Genomic DNA, 23921 nt, shown 5'->3' with positions numbered 1-23921 from the left:
GGGGGCTCCTGCTCCTTCAGCATCCCTCCCTCCCGTCCCCATGGCAACCAGCTGGGTCCCTCCTTAGCGACCAGTCTCCAGGGGCGGGGCCAGCCCGGGCGAGGGGCAGGTTCTTTGTTCTGATTGGCCCTTCCGCCCCGTCTTGGGGGCGCGCTGCGGTTGGCCGGCGCGCGCGGGAGAGGCCGGAGGGGGGCGGGGCGAGCGTGTCACATGACCGGCAGACATGGCGGCGCCCATGGCGCTGGGGCGGGCGCTGCGGCGGGTCCGGGCGTGGCGGGCGCTGCCGGGGCCGGGGCTGCCCGGGGCGGGGAGGCGGCGGAGTAGCGAGGGGGCGGCGGGGCGGAGCCGGCTGTACGAGCACGTGCGGGAAGGGAACAGCGCGCGGCCCCGCCTGGACATGGCGGCGCTGAGCGCCCGGCCCGAGCAGGCGGAACGGGAGCTGGAGACCCGCAAGGGGCCGCTGGGGCCCCAGGACCTGCGCGAGATCGTGAGTCAGGGGCGGGGCCTAGCGGGAAAGGGGTGGGGCTTGTGGGCAGTGGGCGGGGCCTATCTGAAAGGGGCGGGGCGTGTGTGCAATGAGCCCGCGGAAATGGGTGGGACTTGTGGACATGGGAGGGGTTTAGTGGTAAGTGGGTGGGGCTTCGGGCAGGGGAGGGGGCAGGGACAATGAGCGCCTTGGCGAAGGGGATATGGGTGGTTGGGGTGGGTGCTAGAGGGAGGAGGGTCTTGTGGAGAGTGGATAGGATAGGGCTGATGAGAAGGATTTATAGAGTGGGTGGGGCCTATGGGGGAGGATGGATGGGGGCTATAGAGGAGTGGGAGGTTTATGGGGATGGGATGGGCTAAAGGGGAGGGACTTATAGGGAAGCGTCATGAGGACTATAGAGGAGTTGCCGGGGACTACTGGGTGGGGTTTATGGGGATGGGGGAGTCTACAATGGATGGGTTTATGGGATATGAAGTGGGTCTTAGAGAACTGGGGAGGGGCCTTTGGGGAAAGGATAACAGAGAATGGGGTGTGGGGGGTTGCTGAAGTGGAGGGTACTGGCTTGCCTTCCTGTGTGCTGCCGTTGTCCCTGGCTCCTGCTGGGTGTGATGGCTCCATCTTTCAGATCAGCAGCCAGCTAACAGGGAGAAGATGGATCCAACTTCCCCAAGCAAAAGCAACAGGGTGATCCTGACCTGATTTTGGTCTCTGTCACCCCTGCTCACAGGACTCTGAACAGCAGCCCTGAAGCTGATTAGAGCCTTCTAAATTTCCCTGTTGCTATTTCTGCCAGCAGCGCTGCAGCTGCCTCTGTGTGGTGAAGGAGACAGCTCAGGGTAAGGGGAAGCTGGAAGAGGAGGTGGATTTGGGAGGGAAGGACGTAAGGTTAGGAGGTTAAGTTGAAGAGTTGGATTCAGGGGGAAAGGTGATGCTTTGAATATGGGAAAGAAAGAAAGACAGAGAGGGTTTGGGAGAGCGAGAAGGGAAAATGATCTACAGAGTGGAAAATACCTGCTGCTTTGTAGTGTTCGGAGGAGCGACTGTTGGAGAAACCCCAGCTCGGAGCACTCATGCTGCTGTTTTCCATCCCCACCAGCTCTCCACGTGGAAGAGACTGGTGAATGTGCAAGAAGAGATTGGAAAACTTGAAACTGAGAAAGAGGAAGTCTCTGTTCAAGTGAAATACCTCGTGGTGAGTCTACACAGCAGCACCTGTCCTATTCCCCAAAATAAAAATACCCACCATCACACAGATGTCACAGTCCAGAACTTATCCGAGGGGCATCCCTGGAAATTGCACAGACACCTTATTCACTGTATCCTGGCTTCATCTGCCTCAGCTGCCATCTCCTCGGCCGTGAATGACTTCAGGCCCTTTCGAAAAGGTGACTGTGTGCATAGAATCATAGAAATGTAGAACTGGAAGGGACCTCTGTAGGGCATCTAGTCCAGTCCCCTCTACTGTAGCCAGAGGGGATGGCACAGTGAACCAAACATCAGGTTTGAAACCTGTAGACTCTCTGGATCTAGAGCATGGATCCAGCAGTTGATGCAAACCTTTATCCTTCCCATTAATTCAAATTCTACATATTTTATGTTATGTGGATTCTTCCGATGAGACCAGAACGTCAGAAACTGAACACTAAAACTCCCATATGGCACGTTTCTTAAGCATAGGGGGTCAGATCTTCTTCCCCCTCCCGTCACTAATCCTGGCTGCCGATCACTCTAGCAACAACAGCTTCATTTTAGTGCTGGATGAACTGTATCCATTAGAGAGAGTCTGTCAAGTGCCTTTTACCAGAAAGCAAAGTACTGTAACTGGGCTCAACTCCTGTTGGCAAAACTACCATTGACTTCAGTGGGTGCATCTTTCAGTCTGTCGCTGTATGACCTCATGGGTTGCCATGGTAGCTCAAAATATGTGACTTTGGACTTTGATGACTTTTAAGCAAGGTGTCTTTAGTCTACTTGCTGCTTGTGGGTTTTTTTGTTTAACTTTATGGGCGGTTTGTGCATGTTTTGTCTGTTTTTTCCCCCTTCTGCCTCGCCCCCTGCCGAGCATGACTGACGAACCCTCTCCCCCCCCCCCGTTCTCTAACCCCACCCCTAAGGGTTTTGTGCTGCTTTTGGATCCATTTCACACTTGTGGGCCTTTGAAAAATCCAGCAGCTGGCAATCCTTGGGTTTGATTCTCCCCTCATACTAGTGCAAAACTGGAGTGACCCCAGGGAAGTGGGTGGAGTTACACTGGTGTAAAATTGAGATAAGTTAGCAGAGAATCAGGTGCATAGTGTGTAGATTACTCCCGGGCCCTGGGGTGAGATTTTCTGCTAGGTCACAGGCTGCCCCCTTTTCCTCTATATTTCCAAACAGCCCCAGTGTGCAATACAATATTTCCATGTTTAAAAGCCCCTACTGCTTGTGGCTTCTAACAGCTGGTATAATTTTCCGTCATCACAGATGCTCTGTTCAGCATCTTAAAAGAACAGATGCTGGGGAGCTATGAGGTTGCTTACTTTCATACAATCCAGGCGCCCCTGGTTTTGTTTTCTTTAGGCCGGACACCCTTCAGCAAGGAAATAACTCTTACTACCTCCTGTTTTTCTTTTTTTCCTCCCAGGAGACCCAGGACAAGAGCACATTGCAGTCGGTAAGAGCCAGATTTTGCTAATGTAACAATCTGTGAAAGCTCAAGGAAGCATTAAGTGCACACTTGACCTCTGCAGATCGATGCTAGAGGGTCACACACTTAATTCCTTAAGTAGACTGAGCTGTAAGCCCAAGGAGAGCAGAATATTAAGCTGTTGCCTGTGATGTGTAAGGAGCAGCAGGGGGCGCCAGAGAGATATCCACCAACTCACTGCAGCAAACGGCCACACTGGGTTTCTGACTTTGCTCTCACTTAGAGCACTGAAATCCCGTTTTCCGATTCTCTCGCAAATCAACTGGGCTCTGCGTCTTGATGCCTAAAATATACCCTGAAAATTTGAAATTGATCAGACTGTAGCAACCCAAATCTGCTTTGATAATCTGTTCAGAAGCTAAATGGCCACCCTAATAGTCCAGAAACTGACTTGGATCGTTGGATTTCTTGCTAGCTACCTGAATAGATATGTACTAGTGAAGCTGTGCAACAGAAAACTGCAGGTGGTCAGCTGTGTTAGAAGGCTTCATGTTTAGGACTCCGCAGGGCCTGTTTGATCTGTGGCCGCTGGTTTTGGGCCATCCCTGCTTTTAGCATGAATGTGCTATTAACAGAAGCCCTCATACGTTACAAGCCCTGGCAGGAGCATATGGAGAGCTCCTTAGAAATCCTCCTTCACTAGGAAGGATGGAGGTTGGGGCAACAGGATGAGGCGTGGACAGGTGGCTTTGAGAGGAAGACAGGGCATGGGGGTTAGGGCACTGGACTTCATGTGTGACCCTGAGCCGCAGTTCTCCAGCTATCACGTGAAGAGAACACATCTTTTATTTTTACCCCACCTTTGTCTGTCTTTAGATTTTAAGCCCTCTGATGCATGACCAGTCTCCTTTTTTCCTGTCCTAATGCAATGAGGCTCTGGTCTTCATTGTGACCTCGAGGCTTTACTGCCATTCAAATCCCTGATGTTCAGGGCTTTAAAGAAAAGAGGGGCTCTCTGGCGGTTAGAGCGTGTGATGGGTGTCCCGTGGAATGTTTCCGTTCCCAGCTCCGAGAGGGGACTCCTGGATTAGTTTTGTGAGAACAAGGGACTGGCTGGCCTGATGTCCGAGTTCAGTTCCCAGGTCTGCCGCTGTGTGACGCTGGGCGGGTTGCCTTTCTGTGCCCAGTTTCTAAATTTCTAGAAGGGGCTGATGCTGCTTTGAGGTTCGTGGTTGACAGAGGCAGTGGAAATGAATGCTGTAATACAGTGCAGGGTACAAGCTGTTGGGAAGATCCTGTAATACTCTGGGGCATATGGGCAATGAACCTCCAAGAGTGCCACAAAACTCGGCCATTGGATATATACCTGGCTCCTTTTTAATCCTGGATCTGGCTGAGACTCGCTCCTCCTTGCTGTGTTCTCATCTGCTCCCCCAAACAGCTTCCCGATTACCAAGCGCTACGGAACCGAGGTCGGGAAATACGTAACCAGCTGAATTCCCTGTACCAGCAGGAGATGGAACTGGATGAAAAGTACTATCTGAAGGCTCTGAAACTGCCGAACTGGACCCACCCTGACGTGGTAAGGCGGGGCTGCTGGGTCATGGGACAGAGGGTTGCTGTACGGGTGCACAATAGTCACTCAAGACAGTGGGAGGCTTAACATTAGAGTTGGTAGGAAACTCTTATGAATACAGAAGAGATCCAGGTAAAGCTAGGTGCCTCTCGTGTATGTGGATTCAGTCACCTGGGTTTTAGATGTTGATATGGAACTTTCACCTTATTTCAGTCAAGTCTGTCCCTGAGCTTTGACTTAAACAGCTGCTCGTGTACAAGGGAGGGTGTAGAGAAGAGCCACGAAAGGGACCCAAGGGCTGGAAGAAACGCCTGACAGGAAGAGACTTAAGGAGCTCAGTCTGTTCAGTGTCTCAAAGAGAAGATGGAGAGGTGACTTGGTCGCCGTGTATGAATACCTTCCCAGGGAGAACAGACCAGGTGTGAGAAGATTCTTTAATCGAGCGGAGAAAGGCAGAACTAGGACCAATGGGTGGATGTTAAAGCTGGACCAAGTCCAGTTAGAAAGAAGGCACCGGTAAACAGTGCGGGTGATTAACCGTCAGTACCAGCTCTTGATGGCTTCAAATCTCAACTGGATGCCTTTCAGGAAGACGTGTTAGCCAGCCACAAGTGCTTGGACTCAATACAGGGGTGACTGGGTGAAAATCTCCACCCGGTGCTCTACATGAGGTCAGACTAGATGAGCGAATGGTCCCTTGTTCTGGCCTTAAAATCTTATTTATCTTCTCTCTCTCTCTCCATCCATCCTCCCAGTAAGGAGAGCGTTGCCCCGGCATAGCACACAGCCGTTCTTACAATGTCATGGCCTCACTCTTTCTTTTTTTTCCTAACGGTGTGGAGTATCTGCAGCTCTAACCGCTAGACCTTGCTCCCCTCCCATTAGATGTATTGATTTGTGCCCGGCTCCCCACCTTTACCCAACGGCTTCTCATCCACGGACATAGGAGAGGCAGATCAGGGAGTCTGGGTGTGATTACTGCCAGGAGGGTAAGACAGGGCCGATCTCTCCAGAATTGCCCTGCCCTGTACGCTCCCCCTGCAGCTCTGATACTGGCCGCTGCCAGAGACAGGACACTGGGCTAGATGGACCCTCGGTCTGACCCGGTCTGGCCATTCCGATGGTCTTAGAGAACCATGCTTAGGGCTTGCCTCTTGTGGAAAGGCCGTCTTGGCTCTGATAATACAGGTATAACTGGCCCAAAGCAGTGAACCCACACCGCCTTGCTAAACTGGCTAGAGCTGCTTCCCCTGCAGATTGTGAATAGGCGCGCTGCATTCTGGGTAAGCATCCCAGCATGCAGTGTTCCCCTGCTTCGCACTCTGCATTGCGGGATTTTTCTCACGCTGCCCTTGGAATTGTGGGACTTTGGGTCGAACGTGCCCTTTCCAGTGTCCTGGAATTCAGTTAGCCCCTAGGTAGTGCTGCGTCCCAAGGCCGGGTCAAAGAGAGAGAGAGATCCATGTAATTATGGGGCTCATCCGGTTTGGTTTTGGAGTGCGTTCCCCATGCCTCTCTTGAATCTTTGTGGTGGTCCCACACGACCTTTGATCTTTCCTTCCTCCAGCCCATTGGAGATGAGAGCCAAGCGAGGGTGGTGGAGGTCGTGGGAGAGAAACCAGGTAGGAAACGGATTCTCGGGGGGTGGGTTTCGGACCCTGTATGTGGGGAAGGGTCACATGGGCTGGCTGCAAAGCCCATCTACAGCTGGCGTTCCTGATCCCATCCATCTGGCCCTCGGTTAGCCTTGGTTGTGACCTACCTTCTCCAAATCTGCCTTGGAGATGGGAACATCTGCTGGGGAGAAGGGGAAAGACCGGCTTTGTCCCCGTGAGCCCCAGGGAACTCTGGGAGCAGCAGCTTACAGGCAGAGAGAGCCTGGGGATGGGGCCCTAGTAGCTGGCTTAGTGGGGTTCTGCAGGTCTTTGGCAGCAGTATGTGTGTTTGCGGGGGCAGGGGAAGGGGGGGAAGACACCAAATATTAAGACATAGGATGAGAGCAGTCATACATCATCCCTGTGAGAGGAGAATGCTGATAGTTGGAGTGCATGGTCACTCAAACATTAGCTGTCTGGGTGTCAGAACTCCTGGGTTCCATCCCAGGCTCTGGGAGGAGAGTGGAGTCTAGTGGTTAGAGCAGAACAGGGCTGGGAGACAAGACTCCTGGATTTTGTCCCCAGCTGTGGGAGGGGAGTCGGATTTAAAGGGTTAGAGCAGAGGACGATTGGGTGTCAGGACTCCTGGGTCCTGTCCTGCAGTTCAGAAACTAAATAACTTTGACCGTGTCTTCCCAGCTCTGTTACTGGCTCCCTTTGTGACTTTGAGCAAGTTACTTCCCTGCTCTGTGCCTCAGTTTCCGCAGCTGTAGCAGAGACTAACGCTTGCCCAATCTCCTGGGTGGTTTGCCCGACTGCCAAGTGCTTTCTGCTCACTGGATCCTGCACAGTAGATGCACCTGCCGAGTACTGTGTCCACTGAGTTAGTGGGGGAAGAGTCCCCTACAGCTGTGATGCGTCTCCTGGGACCCCGTTGTGACTTTAACCCTTTGTTTCCCCTCCCCTTCATTTTAGCTTTTGATTTCAAAGTGAAGGGGCACCTGGAAATTGGGGAAGACCTGGCTATCGTCAGACAAAGGTAAGATGGTGGGGGCGAGTGGAGGGGGGAGGGTTTGTTTTTAGAGCTACATTACACTGAACTTTGGGTTGAAATCTGATACCAAGGCCTGCCTGATACGTAGGCTTAATCCACCCGGCTCTGAGCCCTCCACGTTAAATGCTAAATTGGGTGGTACGACCGCTGCTGGAATCCCGTGTCCAGGACTGGGGCCCACAATTCACGAGGGATGTTGGTAAATGGGAGAGGGGCCAGAGAAGAGCCGCGAGAATTATCAGAGGGTTAGAAAACCTGCCGTAGACTCAAAGAGCCCAAACGCTGCTTTAGCTTAACGAAGAGAAGGTAAAGGAGAGACTTGATCCCAGTCTCTAGGTACGTAGGTGGAGAGCAGCAACGTGACGAGAGAGGGGTCTTCAGTCTAGCTGACGAAGGCCTGACAAGATCCCTTGGTTGAAAGTTGAAGCTGGACAAATAGACTGGAAATCAGGTGCAAAGCTTCAGGGCCGCTCTAACCCATGGGCCGCGGGGGGCAGAGAATAGCCACAGCACAGTGCGCTCCGGCCATGTCCCCGATCCACTCCCTGTGCTGCAGGCCGGGCCCTTTGCCACTTGCACACCAGCTGCAGAGACTGCTGCGCAGGGTGGCTTCTTGGGGGGCCATCTCCACCCACCGTGGGATCCCTTTACACTGCCGAAGGGTCCCGAATATATCTGAGCATCAGACCCTTGGAGCCTAAAGGGCCGTGACTTGCTAGCTGCCCCCCCTACCCCCCCACGTTTATACCTTCCTGCCTCTGGCAGAGGGTCAGGTTTGGAGAGACCACTCCAGACTGGGAGACTGCATTTTGCTATCCCATCGATGAGGCAGCTGGCCCCTGAGCCTGCCCTTGGGGGACCCCCAGGGGATGCGGAGGGGGCTGTCTGCTCTCCTGAACTGTGGATGGTTGTGAGGTTGAAATTTTCTGCATGTTGCTCGCAGCAGATTGGAAGGGAGAGGGCCGGATGCACAGATGGGAGAGTGAGGGGTAGCTGTTCACAAGCAGCCCAGGAAGTCAGTTTCACAGCCGTGGCTGCAACTTGCTTGGTTCTTGTGTCCTTTGGGGTGATGGAGGCTCTGGATAGCTCCGGGTAAGGAACGAGCTCAAGTCTCCTGCAGGGTGAAGTAACAAAAGGAAGGCGCTGTGGCCTAAGGACTGAGGCATGGGAATCCAGACACCTGGGTTCTATTCCGGTCTCTGCCACTGACATGCTGAGTAACCTTGGGCGAGTCATGTGCCTTCTCCATGCCTCAGTTTCCCCTCCCAACCCTGACCTCAGCCTGTGAGCTCCTTGGGGCAGGGACTGCCTCTGCAGGGCCCTGGTTTCAGTGGGGCTCCTATAATACATCTAATCGGGGGGAGCTGAGGATCGATTGGCCGGGGGCTGGACTTCGACTGGCGCTGAGCGGTTGACCTCAGAGTTGTGGGTGCTGAGCACCTGTGAAAATCGGGCCCTGGGGATGCTGTCTACCTGGGAAGTCCTGGGGAAGAAGAGAGCAGAACCTTAGTCCAGGCAGGATGTCAGATAGTCTGGCCTGTAGCCCAGATTGGGGCTTGTTTGAGTCGAAGGGCTTGTCTCTTTAAAACAGCCGAGACTAGGTGGCCCCCCCGAAGCCGCCGATCCCTCGTAAATGTCGCCTGCCCATCCACCATCAGGCAAATCTGCCTTGCATCTTTTGCGCTCTGTGCAGGGAGAGCCATAAACTCTCTCTGGCAGGGTGGCAGATGGTTGCTGGGGGAGCAACTGCCTGCTGTCGAGGCAGAACGCCACAGACCTCGGGAGGCCGCTGGGTTGGAAGAGAAACAGCCGTTGTCAACGACCCACGTCCTCGGCCAGCTACAAACGGATGAAGCGTTGCTGAGTTCAGTGGAGCTCTGGCAGCTTAAACCAGTTGCGGATCTGGTGCTTTAATGGCCAAGTGCCACGTGCTGGGCCATGTGTGTTACATGGCTCATGTCCGCAGGGGATGCGGGTCTGTTAAGAGCCAGATTCGGGGGCCTGGCTCCTAGCAGCTTGTGATTTCAGCTCTCCAGGTGTTTGGTTCAGTCCCCTTGGGATGTCTCCCAAAATGGCAGCTGTCAGACACTGGTTCTTGGGAACCTACCTCTGGCTTTTTTGGTAGTTAACAGTGTGATCTGCTCTGGCTAGGCTGGAGCACGCAGCTGCCAGCTGACATGGGGAGACGGGTCCCACTGGACACCTTCATGGAAGATCCTAGGTCTGAATTACAAAGAGGAAGTGGGGTCTAGTGATTAGAGCAAAGGGGGCCTGAGTCAGGACTCCTGGGTTCTATTCCCGGCTCTGGGAGGGGAGTGGTGTCTAGTGGTTAGAGCAGCAGGAGCTGGGAATCGGGACTCTGGGTTCTATCCCCGGCTCTGGGAGGGGAGTGGTGTCTAGTGGTTAGAGCAGCAGGAGCTGAGAATCGGGACTCTGGGTTCTATCCCCGGTCTGGGAGGGGAGTGGGGTCTAGTGGTTAGAACCGGGGGGGGTCTGGTAGTCAGGATTCCTGGGTTCTATTGGGGGCAAGTCCCTTCACCCCTCTCTCTCTCTCTCAGTTTTCTCCTCTCTGTGAAATGGCAAAGATCTTGAGCTTCACCACCCTGAATCAGCCCTTCTAAAAAACCCACCCTTGAGAGGCTGGGACATCTTATTCTCTCCACTTCCCAGGTGGGGAAACTGAGGCACAGAGCAAGGCAGTGACTTAACTGAGCTGCCTGAGGGATTCAGAGGTTGGACAGAGAATAAAACCCAGGAGTCCTGATGCCCCCTGCCCCCACTCTAACCACATCAAAGGGGCACCCTCCGATAGGCATGTTGATCTTGTAGTTAGGGCATCCGACCGCACTAAAGTGATCAGCCACCTGCTGTGTCTGGATGCCTCGGGGGTCCTGAGTTCCAGATCAGCTGTTGCTCTCTCTGGGCCCATTAGCTGATTGCTGATGCCCCCAGCCTCCTGCAGAATGGAGGGGCCATAAATGTTGCATGGGTTGCCCTTTCTCCTCCCTGTTGTTCGGCTGTGGGCCTCGGGCACTTTCCGACATCAGGCACGCCTCCCCTGACTCCCCCACTGCCCTGGGGTGAGAGCGATGGACCGTCATGGAAAAAGTCTCTTCTCCCTCGGCGTCTGCACGGGTGTCACGGGGCTTGGCCAATTTCTCTCCCTCTTCAAGATGCTCCCGTGGCTCCAGGAAGGCGGGAGTGAGTGGAATTACTCCAGAGACGAATCTGGCCCCTTTGTCCATTAAATGGGACAATAGCTGTTTCCGTCTCAACTCCTTCGCCCACCATCCTTGGATCGTCACAGATTCCTCTCCAGAAGGGACCACCGTGATCGTCTGGTCTGACCTCCTGTATATCCCAGGCCAGAGAACTGCCCCAAAGCAGAACTTGTAGCAAAACTCTTGATTTAAACTTTGTCTGTGATGGAGAATGCTCCACGACGCTTGGTCAATTGCTCCAGTGGCTAAGAGCCCGTTATTAAATAGTTGTTCCCCATGGAGGTACTTATAGCCTGGGGCCAAGCTGCCCCTTAAACGTCTCCTTGTTAAGCTATGTAGTTTGAATCTCTCGCTATAAGGCAGGTTTTGCAATCCTTTAATCTTTCTCTGAACTGCCCCTTCTCCCAGCATGCCCTGCAGGGACCCCGCGGGGGGGAGGGCAGGGCAGATTGGGCTCCGTGACCCCAATGGTGACTGACAAGCTGAAGCTCCCCACCACCTGCCCTGTGAGGTAGGGCGGTGCTGTTATACAGCTGGGGAAACTGGGGCACGGAGAGGCTAAGCGACTTGGCCGTGATCGCACAGGGAGTCAACAGCAGAGCTGGGCTCCAGGTTAGGGCTGCGCCATGTTTCCGGGAGCAGGCAGTTGCTCCCTGTGTTATGTTGCCCAGTGGAAGTGGCTTGACATGGTCTCTCTTCCTTTCTCTCCCCATGCAGGCGTCTCTCTCACATCTCAGGCCACCGCTCCTATTATCTCCGTGGGGCTGGAGCCATGCTCCAGCATGCCCTGGTGCAGTTCACCGTCAGCAAGTTGGTGAAACAGGTACTTCCAGCCGGGTTTGCCGTGTGGCCTGGGGGCAGCCCGATCTAGTGGTTGGAGCAGGGTGCGAGGCGTCTGGGCTCGCTCCCCAGCTTGGGGAGCGGGGTGGGGTCTGGTGGCTGGAATGGGGAGGGGCTGGAAGTCAGAGGTTCTGTTCCCAGCTCTGGAAGGGGAGTGGGGTCTAGGGCTTAGAGCAGGGAGGTTGGGCTCCTGGGCTCTATTTCTGGGCTTGGGGAGGGTGGGAGTGGAATCTAGTGGTTAGAGCAGAGAGCCAGGACTCCTGGTTCCTGCTCCCAGCTGTGGAAGGGGAGGGTGGGATCAGGAGCTCAGACTGCTGGGTTCTATTTCCGGGCTTGGGAGGGGAGTGGTGTCCAGTGGATAGAGCCCCGGGAAAAGGCGGGGGAAGGGGGAGTCGTCGTCAAGACTCCTAGGTTCTGTTCCAGACAGTGCCATTGACTCGCACGTGTTTGAGGGGGCGTCAGGATTCAGTTCATTAATAGGATTTTGAGGCTCCATGCCCCACCGGCGTCCTCGGATAGACCCTGTGTCAGGACATTTGGTCGGTCTCAGGCCAGCCCCCGCTGTCCGCAGCGCCAAACCGCCCCCAGAATTCAACCCCCTGGTCGGCAGCCTCCGCAGAGGCTGAATGGGGTCACGGAGCCCAATCTCCCCTGCCTCCTCCCCCCGTCCCCGGGGTCCCTGCGGGGCATGCTGGGAGAAGGGACAGTCGCCCTGGGTCCGCTGGCCTGTAGGATCTTCTCCTTTCTCTCTCCCTGCCTAGGGCTTCATTCCGATGGCCGTTCCAGACCTGCTGCGAGGAGCCGTGTTTGTAAGTGTCCTGGGGACGGAGCCCTGGCCCCTCCCTGCCCAGGAACACGGACGTTTCTGACCCCCCCCCCACCCCCCTGTTCTCTGCTGGCCTTGACAGTAGGGTCTCCCAGAGGCCGGCTGTGTTGGTGCCGTGTTCCCAGTGCTGGCCCCTGACTCCTCTATCCCAGTGTTCCTGTTACAACTTGATCCCCCCAGCCCCCAGCTCTGGGATCCCAGTGATGCTGGCTCCTGCCTCTGCATTCCCAGCAGTGCCAATTCCCGGGTGCCCATTCCACCCCAGCTCTGCTGGCTCCCAGGTCTCTCTCTGCTCCCAGGCATCCACCCTGTCCCCCAGCTCTACACTGAGAGTGGCAGCTGGCCCGACTTCCCCCAAGCCCTGTATTCCCAGGGTCGTGCATTCTCCACCAGCTTGCTCCTCCCCCTGTTACTGGTGCTCCCCGGGGGTCTGCCCACCCTGCTCCAGGCCCCTTGCGGTCTCCCTCACTCTCCATTTCTCCCACTGGTAGCAGGGCCATGGGTCCATCAGCCGTGCAGAGTGTCTGGCCACCTCTCGGAACCTCGAATTTGGGAGGGAGGGAGGGCAGGCGCGATTCTGGGTGAGCCGACAGGGTGGCCACCCAGGACTGGGGGAGCCCTGGCAGGGGTGGGTTGCTCTGCTGGGGAGCTGGACACCGTGGAAATAACCAGGGCTCTGCAACCTCTGCCCTTCAGGAAGGCTGTGGCATGCAGCCCAACGCCGTCCCGTCCCCGGTGTACAACATCGACCCGACCCGCTTCGAGGACCTGTGCCTGGCTGGCACCTCCGAGGTCGGCATCGCAGGTGAGGCAGGAACCGGCGGGCCATGTCCGTCCTCGGCTTCCTGGTGCGACACTGAAACGCTGTGCCCCAGAGGTGGCCGCATTTCAGCAGCGGTGGTGGGGACGGGATGGAAGGGCCCAGGTCAATGTGAGATGAGGTTGGTCTGATCCCTGAGCCCCAGGGAGCGCTAGGCCACTGGGCTGATGTCTGATCATTTACGCTTCCTGCATTCGCTGCACCTCCGACCCTACACCGGTGGCGGGGCATATTACCCCTTTAAGGGACCGGCTGGAACTGGCAGCCGGGAGCAATCACGGCGCACCCTGCCCTGCACTGGGGCTGTGTGTAAACAGGGAAAGGAAGCTGAGCCAAAGGGAGAAGAGACCAGACCTAGGCCTGGGAAAATCGGTTTTTCAGTTGTAAGTTTGGAGGCTCTGACGCCAGGCCCTTAGAAACTGGATTAAGCAGCTTCTTTCCCGAGCTCCTCAAACGCTCCGGGAGCTAGGAACTCTGCCAGCTGGGATTGCTTCAGGGGCCCTAAAAAGGACATTTTAGTTTTAACCGGCCCCTTCTTGGATCCCAGTGCACCTCCCCGCTTAGATCTCAGGCCTCCAGCCGGTACCTTCGTCAGGGCAGGATCCCACCATCCTCTTCCTCCTGGCGGGGGGCTTTGAGTTCGTCTACCCTGGAGCTGGGAGCTGTAATTCCCACTTCGGACAGAGCTAGCCGGCAAAGAATAGCGGTGTGACCCCTCCCCTGCGAGACCCCAGGCACCTCCTCAGACTAGCCCTGACTCCGCCGCGGCTGCCCTTGATTGCACGCTCACTCGACCGGAGCGAGCCCGGGTACGTCTCCAACAGAGCACTTAGACACCGAGTGGCCCTGCCCACGCTGTGTGGCTTTCTTCCAGGCGTCTCCGAGCCCCTCTGGGTTTTCAGCGCTCTGGTGCAGCCAGGGGAATAGCAGGTGGCCGCTGCCAGTCCACCCGACCGCTGCCTTCGGTTGTCTCGAGGCCGGGACTCACACGGTGGCTGGCGGACGAACGCCGTCCCGTTTCTGTGCCTGGTTCCTCCAGTGTGCCGTAGGCTTGTGTCTTCCGCCAATCCGGTCGGTTTTCTCCAGTCGACGGTGAACGGCCTGAGTATTACGGAGTCGGGTACCTCTGTCCCTGCTGGGAATTGCACCCCAAGCTCCGGCGTAGCCTTAATTCTCAGGCTGCCCCGTATCCGCCAGCAGCTCTGCCCCCACCAGTCTGTTCTCTGCCGCTGTGCTGAGAGTTAGCCAGCGACCAGTCGCGGCCTATTTATTCAGAACAAAAGCGCTCCAGAGAGAACAGATCTGGGGAAAAAAACCCCAAACCAGGAACCACAGGTGCTCACCCGTCTTCCAGCTGGCAGGTCTCGAAGACCTCCAGGCACCCAGCAGGGCCTGTCTCTGGGCTGGAGCATGAGGGACCCTCTGCCCTATGTCAGGGCGGGCGCTTTGTGCTGTTCCAAGTGCATCGTGTGCCAGGGCCTTTGAGCCAGGTTGAGCAGCCTGGTCCCCATGGTGGTGGTAGTTCATTGTTTCGGGGTGGCGGGGGGGGGTTCATTAACGGCCCCCCTCCCCCCAACTCCTTCGTTGGCTTTAGATCCTGCAGGGAACATGTTTTCTCTCCTCCGCTGAGCCAGCAGTGCGGTCGCTAGCCAGCCCAGGAAGATCTCCCTACAGCTGATAGTGTGGGCTCTGTCTATTCCCTGCTTTCTCCGGCCGTCCACCGAGAGAATCCAGCAGCTCAGGGGCCTTGGTCTTGTTGCTGCTGTACCCAGGAGAAGGGCTTAGCGTGCCCGGCACAAGGAGGGGGCCACCCCATCACCCTCTTCTGTGCCCCTTACTGAAACCCTCCTCCCCCTTTTTCCAGGCTACTTCATGGATCATGCTGTGAATTTGGAGGACATGCCTGTCAGGTAATAACCTTCCCCTTGCCTCACATGGTTTGTTTTTCACAATCGTCATCTTCCTTCTTGATCTGTCTCTCTCTGCTCCCATCCCAGCTCCGGCCCTTTGACTGGCCCCTCCGTGCAATCCCACGGTGCTCAGTGCAAGAGCCTTCTCCCCCCGCAGCGCTCGCCGTCCTGGGCACTTGCCCCGTATTTCTCCCACCCTGACAGTTCTCTGTCTCATCTGGAATCGCATCCCTCCCTCATTTCCTCCCTCAGCAGACTTGGTTTCTCTGTCCCTCCGGTGTCATTTATTCCCTGCCAGGGGTTTGGGGACGCTGTGCAAAGTAAATTCTTGTTGTATTTCACAAGGTGGGGCGGGGATAGAACCCAGGAATCCTAACACCCACAACACCTCCTCCCCCTCTGCACTTTAACCACTAGACACCACTCCCCTCCCAGAGCCCGAAATAGCATCCAGGAATCCTGACTCCCAACCTCCTTCACTCCCAAGCCTGCCCCGAGACCTCAGGGTTCTGTTCCTGGCTCGGAGTCGAATAGGGAAAAGTCTGTACTTCAGTGCCTCAGTTTCCCCACTCTGTCCAATGGAGTTAATGATGCTCACCCCCATGGCAGCTGTGGGGGTTCTTTTCCCCCACCCAGCCCCGGAGAGGGCTGGAACAATGGGTTTAATTTCATGGCCTGTCCTGTCCCTTTCCCCTTTGCCAGAACTGTGTGTTCCAGCACATGCTACAGAACCGAGACAGACACTGGCAAGGAGCCCTGGGGGTTGTACAGAGTCCATCAGTTCACCAAGGTAGGGGTGCCATTCATTCTCTTGGGGAAAGCAGGAACTGGGGGGCAAGGGGGAATGGGAGATTAGAACCCAGGAGTCCTGACTCCTAGCCCCCTGCTCTAACCACTAGACCCCTCTGCAAGAGGCAGGGCCACCTTCCCTTTGCTGAGGAAGGGTGAGCAGAGAGGCGCTTAGTTTCCATACAGGATCCCGCTCTGGGTTGCTCCAGCTACTGGCCAAGGGGGCTTATCTGCATTGGCACCTGGGACCTGGACTGAGATCCTCTCTCTTACCCTAACCGCTGACCCGATGGGGGAGCGGACTGCCAGCGCCTCCTCCCCGGGGCTGGATCAGAACCGACACCCTCTGGGCCAACCGCTCCCACCAGCCTGGCATCTTCGGGTCAGGAGGGTCCTGTCACAGGGCATTGACAACAGGGTGGCATTCCAAGATCCCAGCCCTGGGGGACAGGGTCAGTGCAGGTCGAGGGAGGGGGGCCTGGGAGCCCTCCCGAATAAAAGGCCCGTGGGATGGCGCGAGGAGCAGCACCCGGTTCCACACGGGGTGGCAGCAGCTCCTCCTGCCTGATGCACCAGTTTCTCTCCCCCCTCCCCCCCCACAGGTGGAGATGTTCGGGGTGACGGCGGCGGAGAGCGGGGAGGAGAGCGCCGCCCTGCTGGAGGAGTTCCTCGCCCTGCAGAAGGAGATCTTCTCCGAGCTGGGGCTGCACTACAAGTGAGCGGGGAAAGGGAGGCTGGGAGTTCTGCAGGCCCTTGTCAAAAGGGGAGCTATGAGGTGGGGGTGGGGAGCACCCCCGCAAGGGTTACCCTTCTGCCCTCCTTGGCGGCTCAGGGCCGCTTTCCCAGCTCGGCTGGGGAAAACAGCCCCAGCAGCCCCAGCCCTGCTTCGGACCGGGTGCCCGGAGTGGTGGGATTGGTCCGTACCTCCCGCCACCTGCCTGATCGATCTCTCTGCGGCAGGGTCCTGGATATGCCCACCCAGGAGCTCGGGCTGCCCGCCTACCGGAAATATGACATCGAAGCCTGGATGCCTGGCAGGGGCAAGTATGGCGAGGTGAGAACCGCCAGCTGGAGCGGTGCTGGGGGTGGGGGAAATCCAGGCACCAAGGGAGCAGCTTGTCCAGGGGATCTGGGGCAAAGGGGGCAGCCCTGGCTGATATCTGCTGCTGCCCCATGTGCCTTGGCTCCCTTAGGTTAGGATCCCAACCACAATGGCTGTCCACCCGCATGCTTCAGGGTGTGGGGGTGGATAGGCATGTGAGGGGTCAGGAAGGAGATATACAATCTCACACACACCCCTAATGTAAATGTACTGATGGGGGGGGGAGAGTCCATTTGTGGGGAGTGGTGTGGCTGCACCAGGCCCACTGGTCTGTCCCTGGGGAGGTGTGGGGGGAGGGAACTGGTCTGGATGTGGGGACAACCTAATGCCCTTGGCGGGTCATGTGGCTGCTTTCTGCGTCACGTGACTGCCGTCCCCCAAGCCACCTCCCGCCACACGGCCCCCTCCTCGCTTCCCCAGATCTCCAGCGCCTCCAACTGCACTGACTACCAGAGCCGGCGTCTGAACATCATGTACTGCGACCAGACGGGGCAGCTCCGCTACGCACATACGGTGAGCGCCCGGGGTGGCGGGGAGATGGGGAACACCCGCACGCCCCCCAAAAGGAGCGAGGGGCGTTTCTCAGGCGATTTCACAGGAGCGTCAGATCTAGCTGGACTTGGGTGGGAGACCTAACAGAGCCTGGGTGCTGCATCCCAGTGCTGGGCGAGGGGTCCCTGTAGAAACCGTCCCCACGCCCCACCCCAGAGGGGGCTACGGCTCAGTACTGGGGGAGGGAGGGGTCCCTTTGTCTGTCAGGTTGGATCGTGCAGGGGGAAAGTTGTATGTTAATAAATTCATCCGCCGTGGGGGCGAGCAAACTTCATGGCTACAGGTCCCGGAGCTGCTCGGGAGGCTGGCAGATGCAGGTCACCGGCTGGTGAGCGGCTGTGGGGCAGGGGGGATTAAATCCCCCCCCGTCATTTACGCTGTTCTTCTCCCCCAGGTCAACGGAACGGCCTGCGCTGTCCCACGGGTGCTGATCGCTCTGCTGGAGTCCAACCAGCTCAAGGTGCGCTCCCGTCCCGCCGCGGGGGACATCTGTACCCGTGTGCCCTGCGTTCGGCTCCTGGGCTTGGCGCCTGCTGGCGCTGGGGACAGCTGCCCCCACTGACGACCAGCACGGCGGAGGGGGGCCGGCCACACGGCCCTGGGGGAGAGGGCAGAGTTGTGGCAGCCTGGATTCTCTGCCCCAGCCGGGAGTAGAGAAGTGGGGAGGTTCCCCCACTGAACCGGAGCCAGGCTAGGGTCGAATTTAGAAGGCACTTTCCCGGTTCCCGTTTCAGGCCAGATGGGGCCGTTAGCTCATCCGGTGCAACCTCCCGCACAGCACGGGCCGTAAAGTAGCACCCGCCGATGGCTGGAGTGCGCTCGCAGCATGAGGCAAGTCAGGGCATTTGTCTCCGAGAGCAAGGGGCCCCCAATGCCCCTGCACTTGCAGGGAATCGATGGGGGGAGATCTCCCCAGATGATCCTGCACCCCTGGCTACGGAGGAAAGTGGGTGTGGCGGGGAAATCCCCATGTCCCTGCCAAGCTGGGGGGAAATTCCTCCCTGCCCCCCTTCTCTCCGTCAGCTGGGGAGCAGCGCAGAAAATAGGGGATGGCTCAGCAGTGTGGGCCCCATTCCAGATTCCCTCCCCCCCCACAAGATCCAAGTTTTTTGGGGAGCAGGGAGCATCCTTCTGCCCAGGCAGACAGGCCCGGAGCCAGGATGGTGGAGTGGGCTCCAGGTGGGAGCTAGCGGGTAACGTCTACAGTCCCTGCTGTTGTTTAGCCATGGGGGGGTGGATTCCCCCCCCCCCCGTGCTGCGTCTTAACCACCCCCTGCTCCGTTCCTCCCCCCAGGACGGCAGCGTCCGAGTCCCCGCGATCCTCCAGCCGTTCCTGGGTGCGGAAATCATCGTCAAACCCAGCTACGCCCCCTTGAAATACATCGGGCCCAACCAGCCCAAACGCTGCTGAGCCGCCCACCGGGAGCAGCCGTAACAGGGACCAGCTGTCGGGGATCCCACTTCCCCCCGCCCGACCCCGACCCCGCCAGCCAGCCCAGCCGGACGCAGACGAGACACGCGCACACCCCGGCAGCATTCGGAGGGGCCTTTCCTGGCTTGTTTTCCGGCTCTGAGCCACACCCAGGTTATTCTCAGTGGCTTGTGACCCGTCCCTTCTCCTGCCCCCTCGAGTTGGTCTGTGGCACCTGGATGGGGCCGATGTGGATGGGGTCTGAGGTGCTTCAGAAACCCCAAGATCCTTCCGGCACTGGATTGAGCTGCCTGGAGCCAGACCCCAGCACTGGCAAGAGGCAGGAAGCTGTGTTCTCCCCAGGACTCCTGGGTTCCTCCATCAGTAACCCCTGGCGAGGAGGAGGAGAGATCTGGCTTAGAGGCCTTTGCGGGGGCATGCTGCCGCCATGGCTAGATTCATTCACGCCCTGAACAATTCCCTCTCCGTGTCCTGCTCCGCAACCTCCCTGCCGGTACCAGCCACGACCGGCGGAGCTGATTGCTGATGAGATCGAGAGCTTTTCTCCCTGCGGGCTGCCGGTTCTCATCTGACTCGGGCCGGCGCTGGCTGCAGCCTGTTCCCGTCGGCCAGCCATTTGGAGACCCTGAAGTGAAATGAGTTTTGCCAGGTCTAAGCCCGGTTCCCTGGTGGAGCCGCTTCGCACAGAGTAGGATCGGCACCAATTCTCACCGGCAGCCTCAGTGGAGAGGCAGAACAGGCCATGGAGACTGTACTTCCCCCTCAGCCGTAGCCAAGGTCCCCCGGGGCTCTGGCAACCAAGCAGGGGGGCAGTGTGTGGGGTGGGGAGGTTCGCCCTTGCAGCTGCCCATGCTATGGGGAAGGAAAGGGAGATCCAGGCTCCCTGATCGGTCGCTGGACTGACTGCAGGTGGGCAGGATCCCAGCCAAGGGGCTGAGAGGGGGAGAGAGATACCTGAGTGGGGCAGCTGCCAAAGTGAGGCATGGGGTTCCTGGAGCTGCCAATCAAGGCAACGAGATTGTGCCACCCATTAAATCTGCAATTGGAAAAGGTTCTTCTGTTCTCAAGGTCATTGCTTAAAACACAAACTGGTTCGGGAGGAGCAGGGTCCAGTGGGTTACAGCAAGGGGGGTTGGGAGTCAGGACTCCTGGGTTCTCTCCCAGCTCCACCACTGACTCAGGACCTTGGAACAAATCACTTTGTTTCCCACTGTGTGGAATGGGGTCACCCCTCCCCTTCTGTCTTTGTGGATCCTCGGCTGAGCCTTTCCTGGGCAGAGTGGAGGGGAAGTTGGTCTGGAAGGACCTGACCCAGCATCTCCATTGACCTCTGTGTGCTTTGGATCAGCCCTGTCGGGTGTCGTGCAGTTGGGAAAACCCTCCTGCCTCAGGGAATTCCCTTTGCCCTGGTGCTTTGAGATCTCCAGTCCTGCTGCGTTGGAGGGGGAGGCACCAATTGACTGTGGCAAATTGATCTTAATTGCTACTGTGGTCCAGAGTCACCAGGGAACGGAATAGCCAATGCTCCTGCACCCCTGCTCCTCTGTACTCCAGCAGTTATTCCACGGAGGAGAGCGACGCCTGCAGGACAGGGTGCAGGGTACTGGAACAGCTCCCCTGGCCAGTGGTTTCCCTGCCTTCGGGGCAGGATCTGACCCTTCGTGATTGTACAGAACTGCTGTCCGCCACTGAGAGGCAGCCGTCTCTGAGGCGGGGTGTGACAGCTGCTTATAGATGGACAGTTTACCCAGCACTGAGATGCAGCGACCTCTGGGGTGGAAGGTGGCAGCTGTTTATATGGGGATTGCTCCCCACCAGTGAAATCCTTCCAACCCCAAGTTGGCAGTCCACAGTTGTCTATCCAGGGATCCTCCCCCAGCACTGAAATGCTGCCACTTCTGGGGTGGAAAGATGGCAGCTGTTTATACGGGGATCGCTCCCCCTGGGCTGAGATGCACCCGCTTCTGGTGCGGAACGCAGCAGCTGAGCAATGCCGGCTGCTCAAAGAACGACAGGCCCCGGTGCGATTGGGTTGGCGGTAGCCAAGTTGGGATCCCAGAGACGTGGTAGGACAAAGCTGTTTTGTCCATCACCTCTGCCCTTGCCAGCCAGCGTCAGAGAGGGGCAAGTAGTCCAGGTTTACGTGAAAACCTGCTGCTCCCCCCCGGGGCTTTTTATTGCTTAGAAATTTGCCATGCCGGCTGATTTGATTCAGTTCCTCCTGCGTCCTCCCTGGGGCTGCTTTGCTCCTGCGAAGGGAACAGGGTGCAACCCTTTGTGCCTGGCTCAGCCTGACAATTGCTCTGCCACAAAGAGGGGCCTGCAAAGGCAAGCACAGAACAGCTGCCCGTTCCTGGCTGCGCTGATCAATAGTGAGGGGCACGGCATTTATCAGCGCTCGCCGGGAGCTAGGGCCGGGCGCCCACTGCTTCAAACTCGGCTGCAGGGCGAGGGCTCGCGATGCCCCGGGCGGCTGCGTCTGAGGGGAGAGCACCCCCTCCGGAGTTGCCCCCGCAGCACCGTGCCCCCTCGCTTTGAGGGCAGCACGAGAGCCGGATCTTCTTTTTTTTTTCTTTGCAAAGAGTAAAGTCACCCCCCCAAAAGAGCATTTTTCAGGGCACCGAAACTGTTCGTGCATTTGGGTGGAATTTGGCAAATAGTTTTGGCTGAAAAAATGGGGTTTTTTTTAATGTCTAATTAGCTAAATTTCTGAATGAAACCATTGAAAAGCTGTGTTTTGGTTTGAAGGCCGGGTTCGATCCAATGAACAAACAGTTATTTTAATTTAATTTTATTTTTTGCATTATGGCTCGAACCTACCTGATTTTGGGGGGGGGTCCCAAAACAGCCAGTCATTTGCTCAGGGCTAATCAGCACTGATTGCAGAGGAGGAGCGCCCACTACTGAACCTCCCACTGCACTGGGGTCAGCGGTGACTGTGAGGGGAGAGCGCCCCCTAGAGGCCCCGCTGGGGTCAGCGGTGACTGTGAGGGGAGAGCGCCCCCTAGAGGCCCTGCTGGGGTCAGCGGTGACTGTGAGGGGAGAGCGCCCCCTAGAGGCCCCGCTGGGGTCAGCGGTGATTGCGAGGGGAGAGCGCCCCCTAGAGGCCCCGCTGGGGTCAGCGGTGACTGTGAGGGGAGAGCGCCCCCTAGTGCCCCGCTGGGGTCAGCGGTGACTGCGAGGGGAGAGCGCCCCCTAGAGGCCCTGCTGGGGTCAGCGGTGACTGCGAGGGGAGAGCGCCCACTAGAGCCCCGCTGGGGTCAGCGGTGACTGCGAGGGGAGAGCCGGCCCCTAGAGCCCCGCTGGGGTCAGCGATGACGGCTTGTGGCTCACCCTCCTGCATCCCCCGCAGCACTTTCCACAAGTGATGGCCATCATCACAGGCCTCAGTTTCTCCCACCAATGTCCATAAGAGGTGGCATTAGGCCCTGGATGAAAGCAGTTGCGTAGCGTTGCTCTGAGTTATTGAGTAGCTGTCCCCACAAGCCAGCTGCACCTGGGCCCTGGGTGAATGATCCCCATAGGAGCAGCTGCCACACTTCCACCCAGAGGTGGCTGCATTCTAATGCTGGAGGAATGATCCTTATCCATACAGCCTTAGAACTTGTGATGCTGATTGTAATGTACTTTATTACGGAGTCACTCTGGATTGATGGCCAGGACCATTGCATGGTTCTGGCCCGGGTCCTGGCATCCGCCTGACTCCTTTGCTCGCCATAGCTAAGCCCTGGCACCATTCTCCCCCTCCCCGCCCCCCGGGTGCTTGAGAGCACCGGGAGCAGGCAGCTAGCTGAGAATCACCTTTGACTGACTTCAGACTGAAACGGACCTGGAGCTTTAAATCAATGAGGCTCATTTAGAATCAGGGCAACGGAGTGACGCCGGTTTACACCTGCTACAGATCTGGCCCCATTGGCTGCAACGGAGTGACACCGATTCTGGCCGGGGCCGGGGGGATCTGGCCCCGGCTTTGGAATCAAAAAGAAGAGGGTTGTCATAGGAACAACATTAGAACAAGATGAGCCGGCGTCAAGTTTTCGAAGGGAAGCGCGTCGTTAATGGGGGTTGATTTGAAAGGGCAGCAGCGCGATCAAAATGAGAAATTAATTTAATTAAAGTGAACGAGGCATTTTTCAAACCCCAGGTTTCCTCGGCCGGGCTGGCTCATATTTCCCGAGAGGAGCCAAACGAGGAGCTGTCCTATGTTTGTCACCGTTTACGCTTGTGTGAGTTTCACCCGCGCTGGGGAGCACCTTCGCCCGGAGCTTTGTACGCAGCACTCTGACTGGAGTGGCCGTCAGGGCACTCGGCTTAGTTAATGAAGTCTCGTACACGCTTCTGTCCACACACAAATCAGTCTGACTCCCATCAGCAAGCACTCAGGACCCTGCTCCGAGGTCCCTTCTAGAGCCCAAGTCCTGTTGCGACTTGGGTCCCAGACCTGTTATTTTGCAGTGTGGACGCAGCTCAAGCCGCAGACCCGGGTCAGAAGGGCTGCGTGGCACAGAGCGGGCACGGCTCTGAGACCGGGGTCCAGCAATTGTAAAGCCAGGTTTACAATGGAGGGTGGACCCCAGTCAAGCGCTGGCTTGGAAACCGTGTCCACAAGACCGGGTCTGACCCCATGGGGGTGCGCAGAGCTCTGCCAGGGGGTACATCGACTCATCTAGATATTTGCCCGGCTTTACTACAGGCTCCGTAAACAGCTCTAGTGAAGTTACAAACTAAAATTTCATATGATGACGTGTTTATACTGCTCTATGTACTAGACACTGAGATGTCAGGACAATATTTATATTCCAATTGCTTTGTTTTATAATTCGGTGGTGAAAATGAGACAGGAAGCCATTTGGCTGGGACACTTTTGTATTTTTCTGTCTCGTTTTGTAAGCAAGTCGTTTTTCAGAGAGGTGAAACTTGGGGGTACGCAAGACAAATCAGCCTCCTGAAAGGGGTCTGGAAAGCTTGAGCGCCCCTGGTGTGGACATGGACTCTGATCCACAAAGTCACTCCTGATTTACACCAGGGTCTGGTCAGAATCTGGCCCGCCCAGACCTTTTAGCTACCTCGGTAACCCAGGCCTTAAGCCCA

The 23921-nt window shown here is 57.2% G+C and overlaps 1 protein-coding gene across 1 annotated transcript; it reads left to right on the top strand.

Moving 5' to 3' along the window:
* The first annotated feature begins 223 nt into the window (after window positions 1-223).
* Window positions 224-20186, top strand: SARS2 (seryl-tRNA synthetase 2, mitochondrial). Its single transcript, XM_077840687.1, has 16 exons — window positions 224-487; window positions 1584-1679; window positions 3111-3140; window positions 4555-4695; window positions 6257-6311; window positions 7260-7323; window positions 11277-11382; window positions 12161-12208; window positions 12922-13030; window positions 14910-14955; window positions 15658-15745; window positions 16347-16459; window positions 16705-16798; window positions 17267-17359; window positions 17793-17858; window positions 18693-20186. The coding sequence occupies exons 1-16, from the start codon at window positions 224-226 to the stop codon at window positions 18807-18809; spliced, it is 1530 nt and encodes a 509-aa protein (XP_077696813.1). The 3' UTR covers window positions 18810-20186.
* Window positions 20187-23921: the final 3735 nt, after the last annotated feature.

This window comes from Eretmochelys imbricata, chromosome 23, assembly GCF_965152235.1.
Source record: "Eretmochelys imbricata isolate rEreImb1 chromosome 23, rEreImb1.hap1, whole genome shotgun sequence".
In the NCBI taxonomy this organism is placed as follows: domain Eukaryota; kingdom Metazoa; phylum Chordata; order Testudines; family Cheloniidae; genus Eretmochelys; species Eretmochelys imbricata.
Note: the sequence above shows the minus strand (reverse complement) of the source record. Positions and strands in the feature narration are given on the sequence as shown.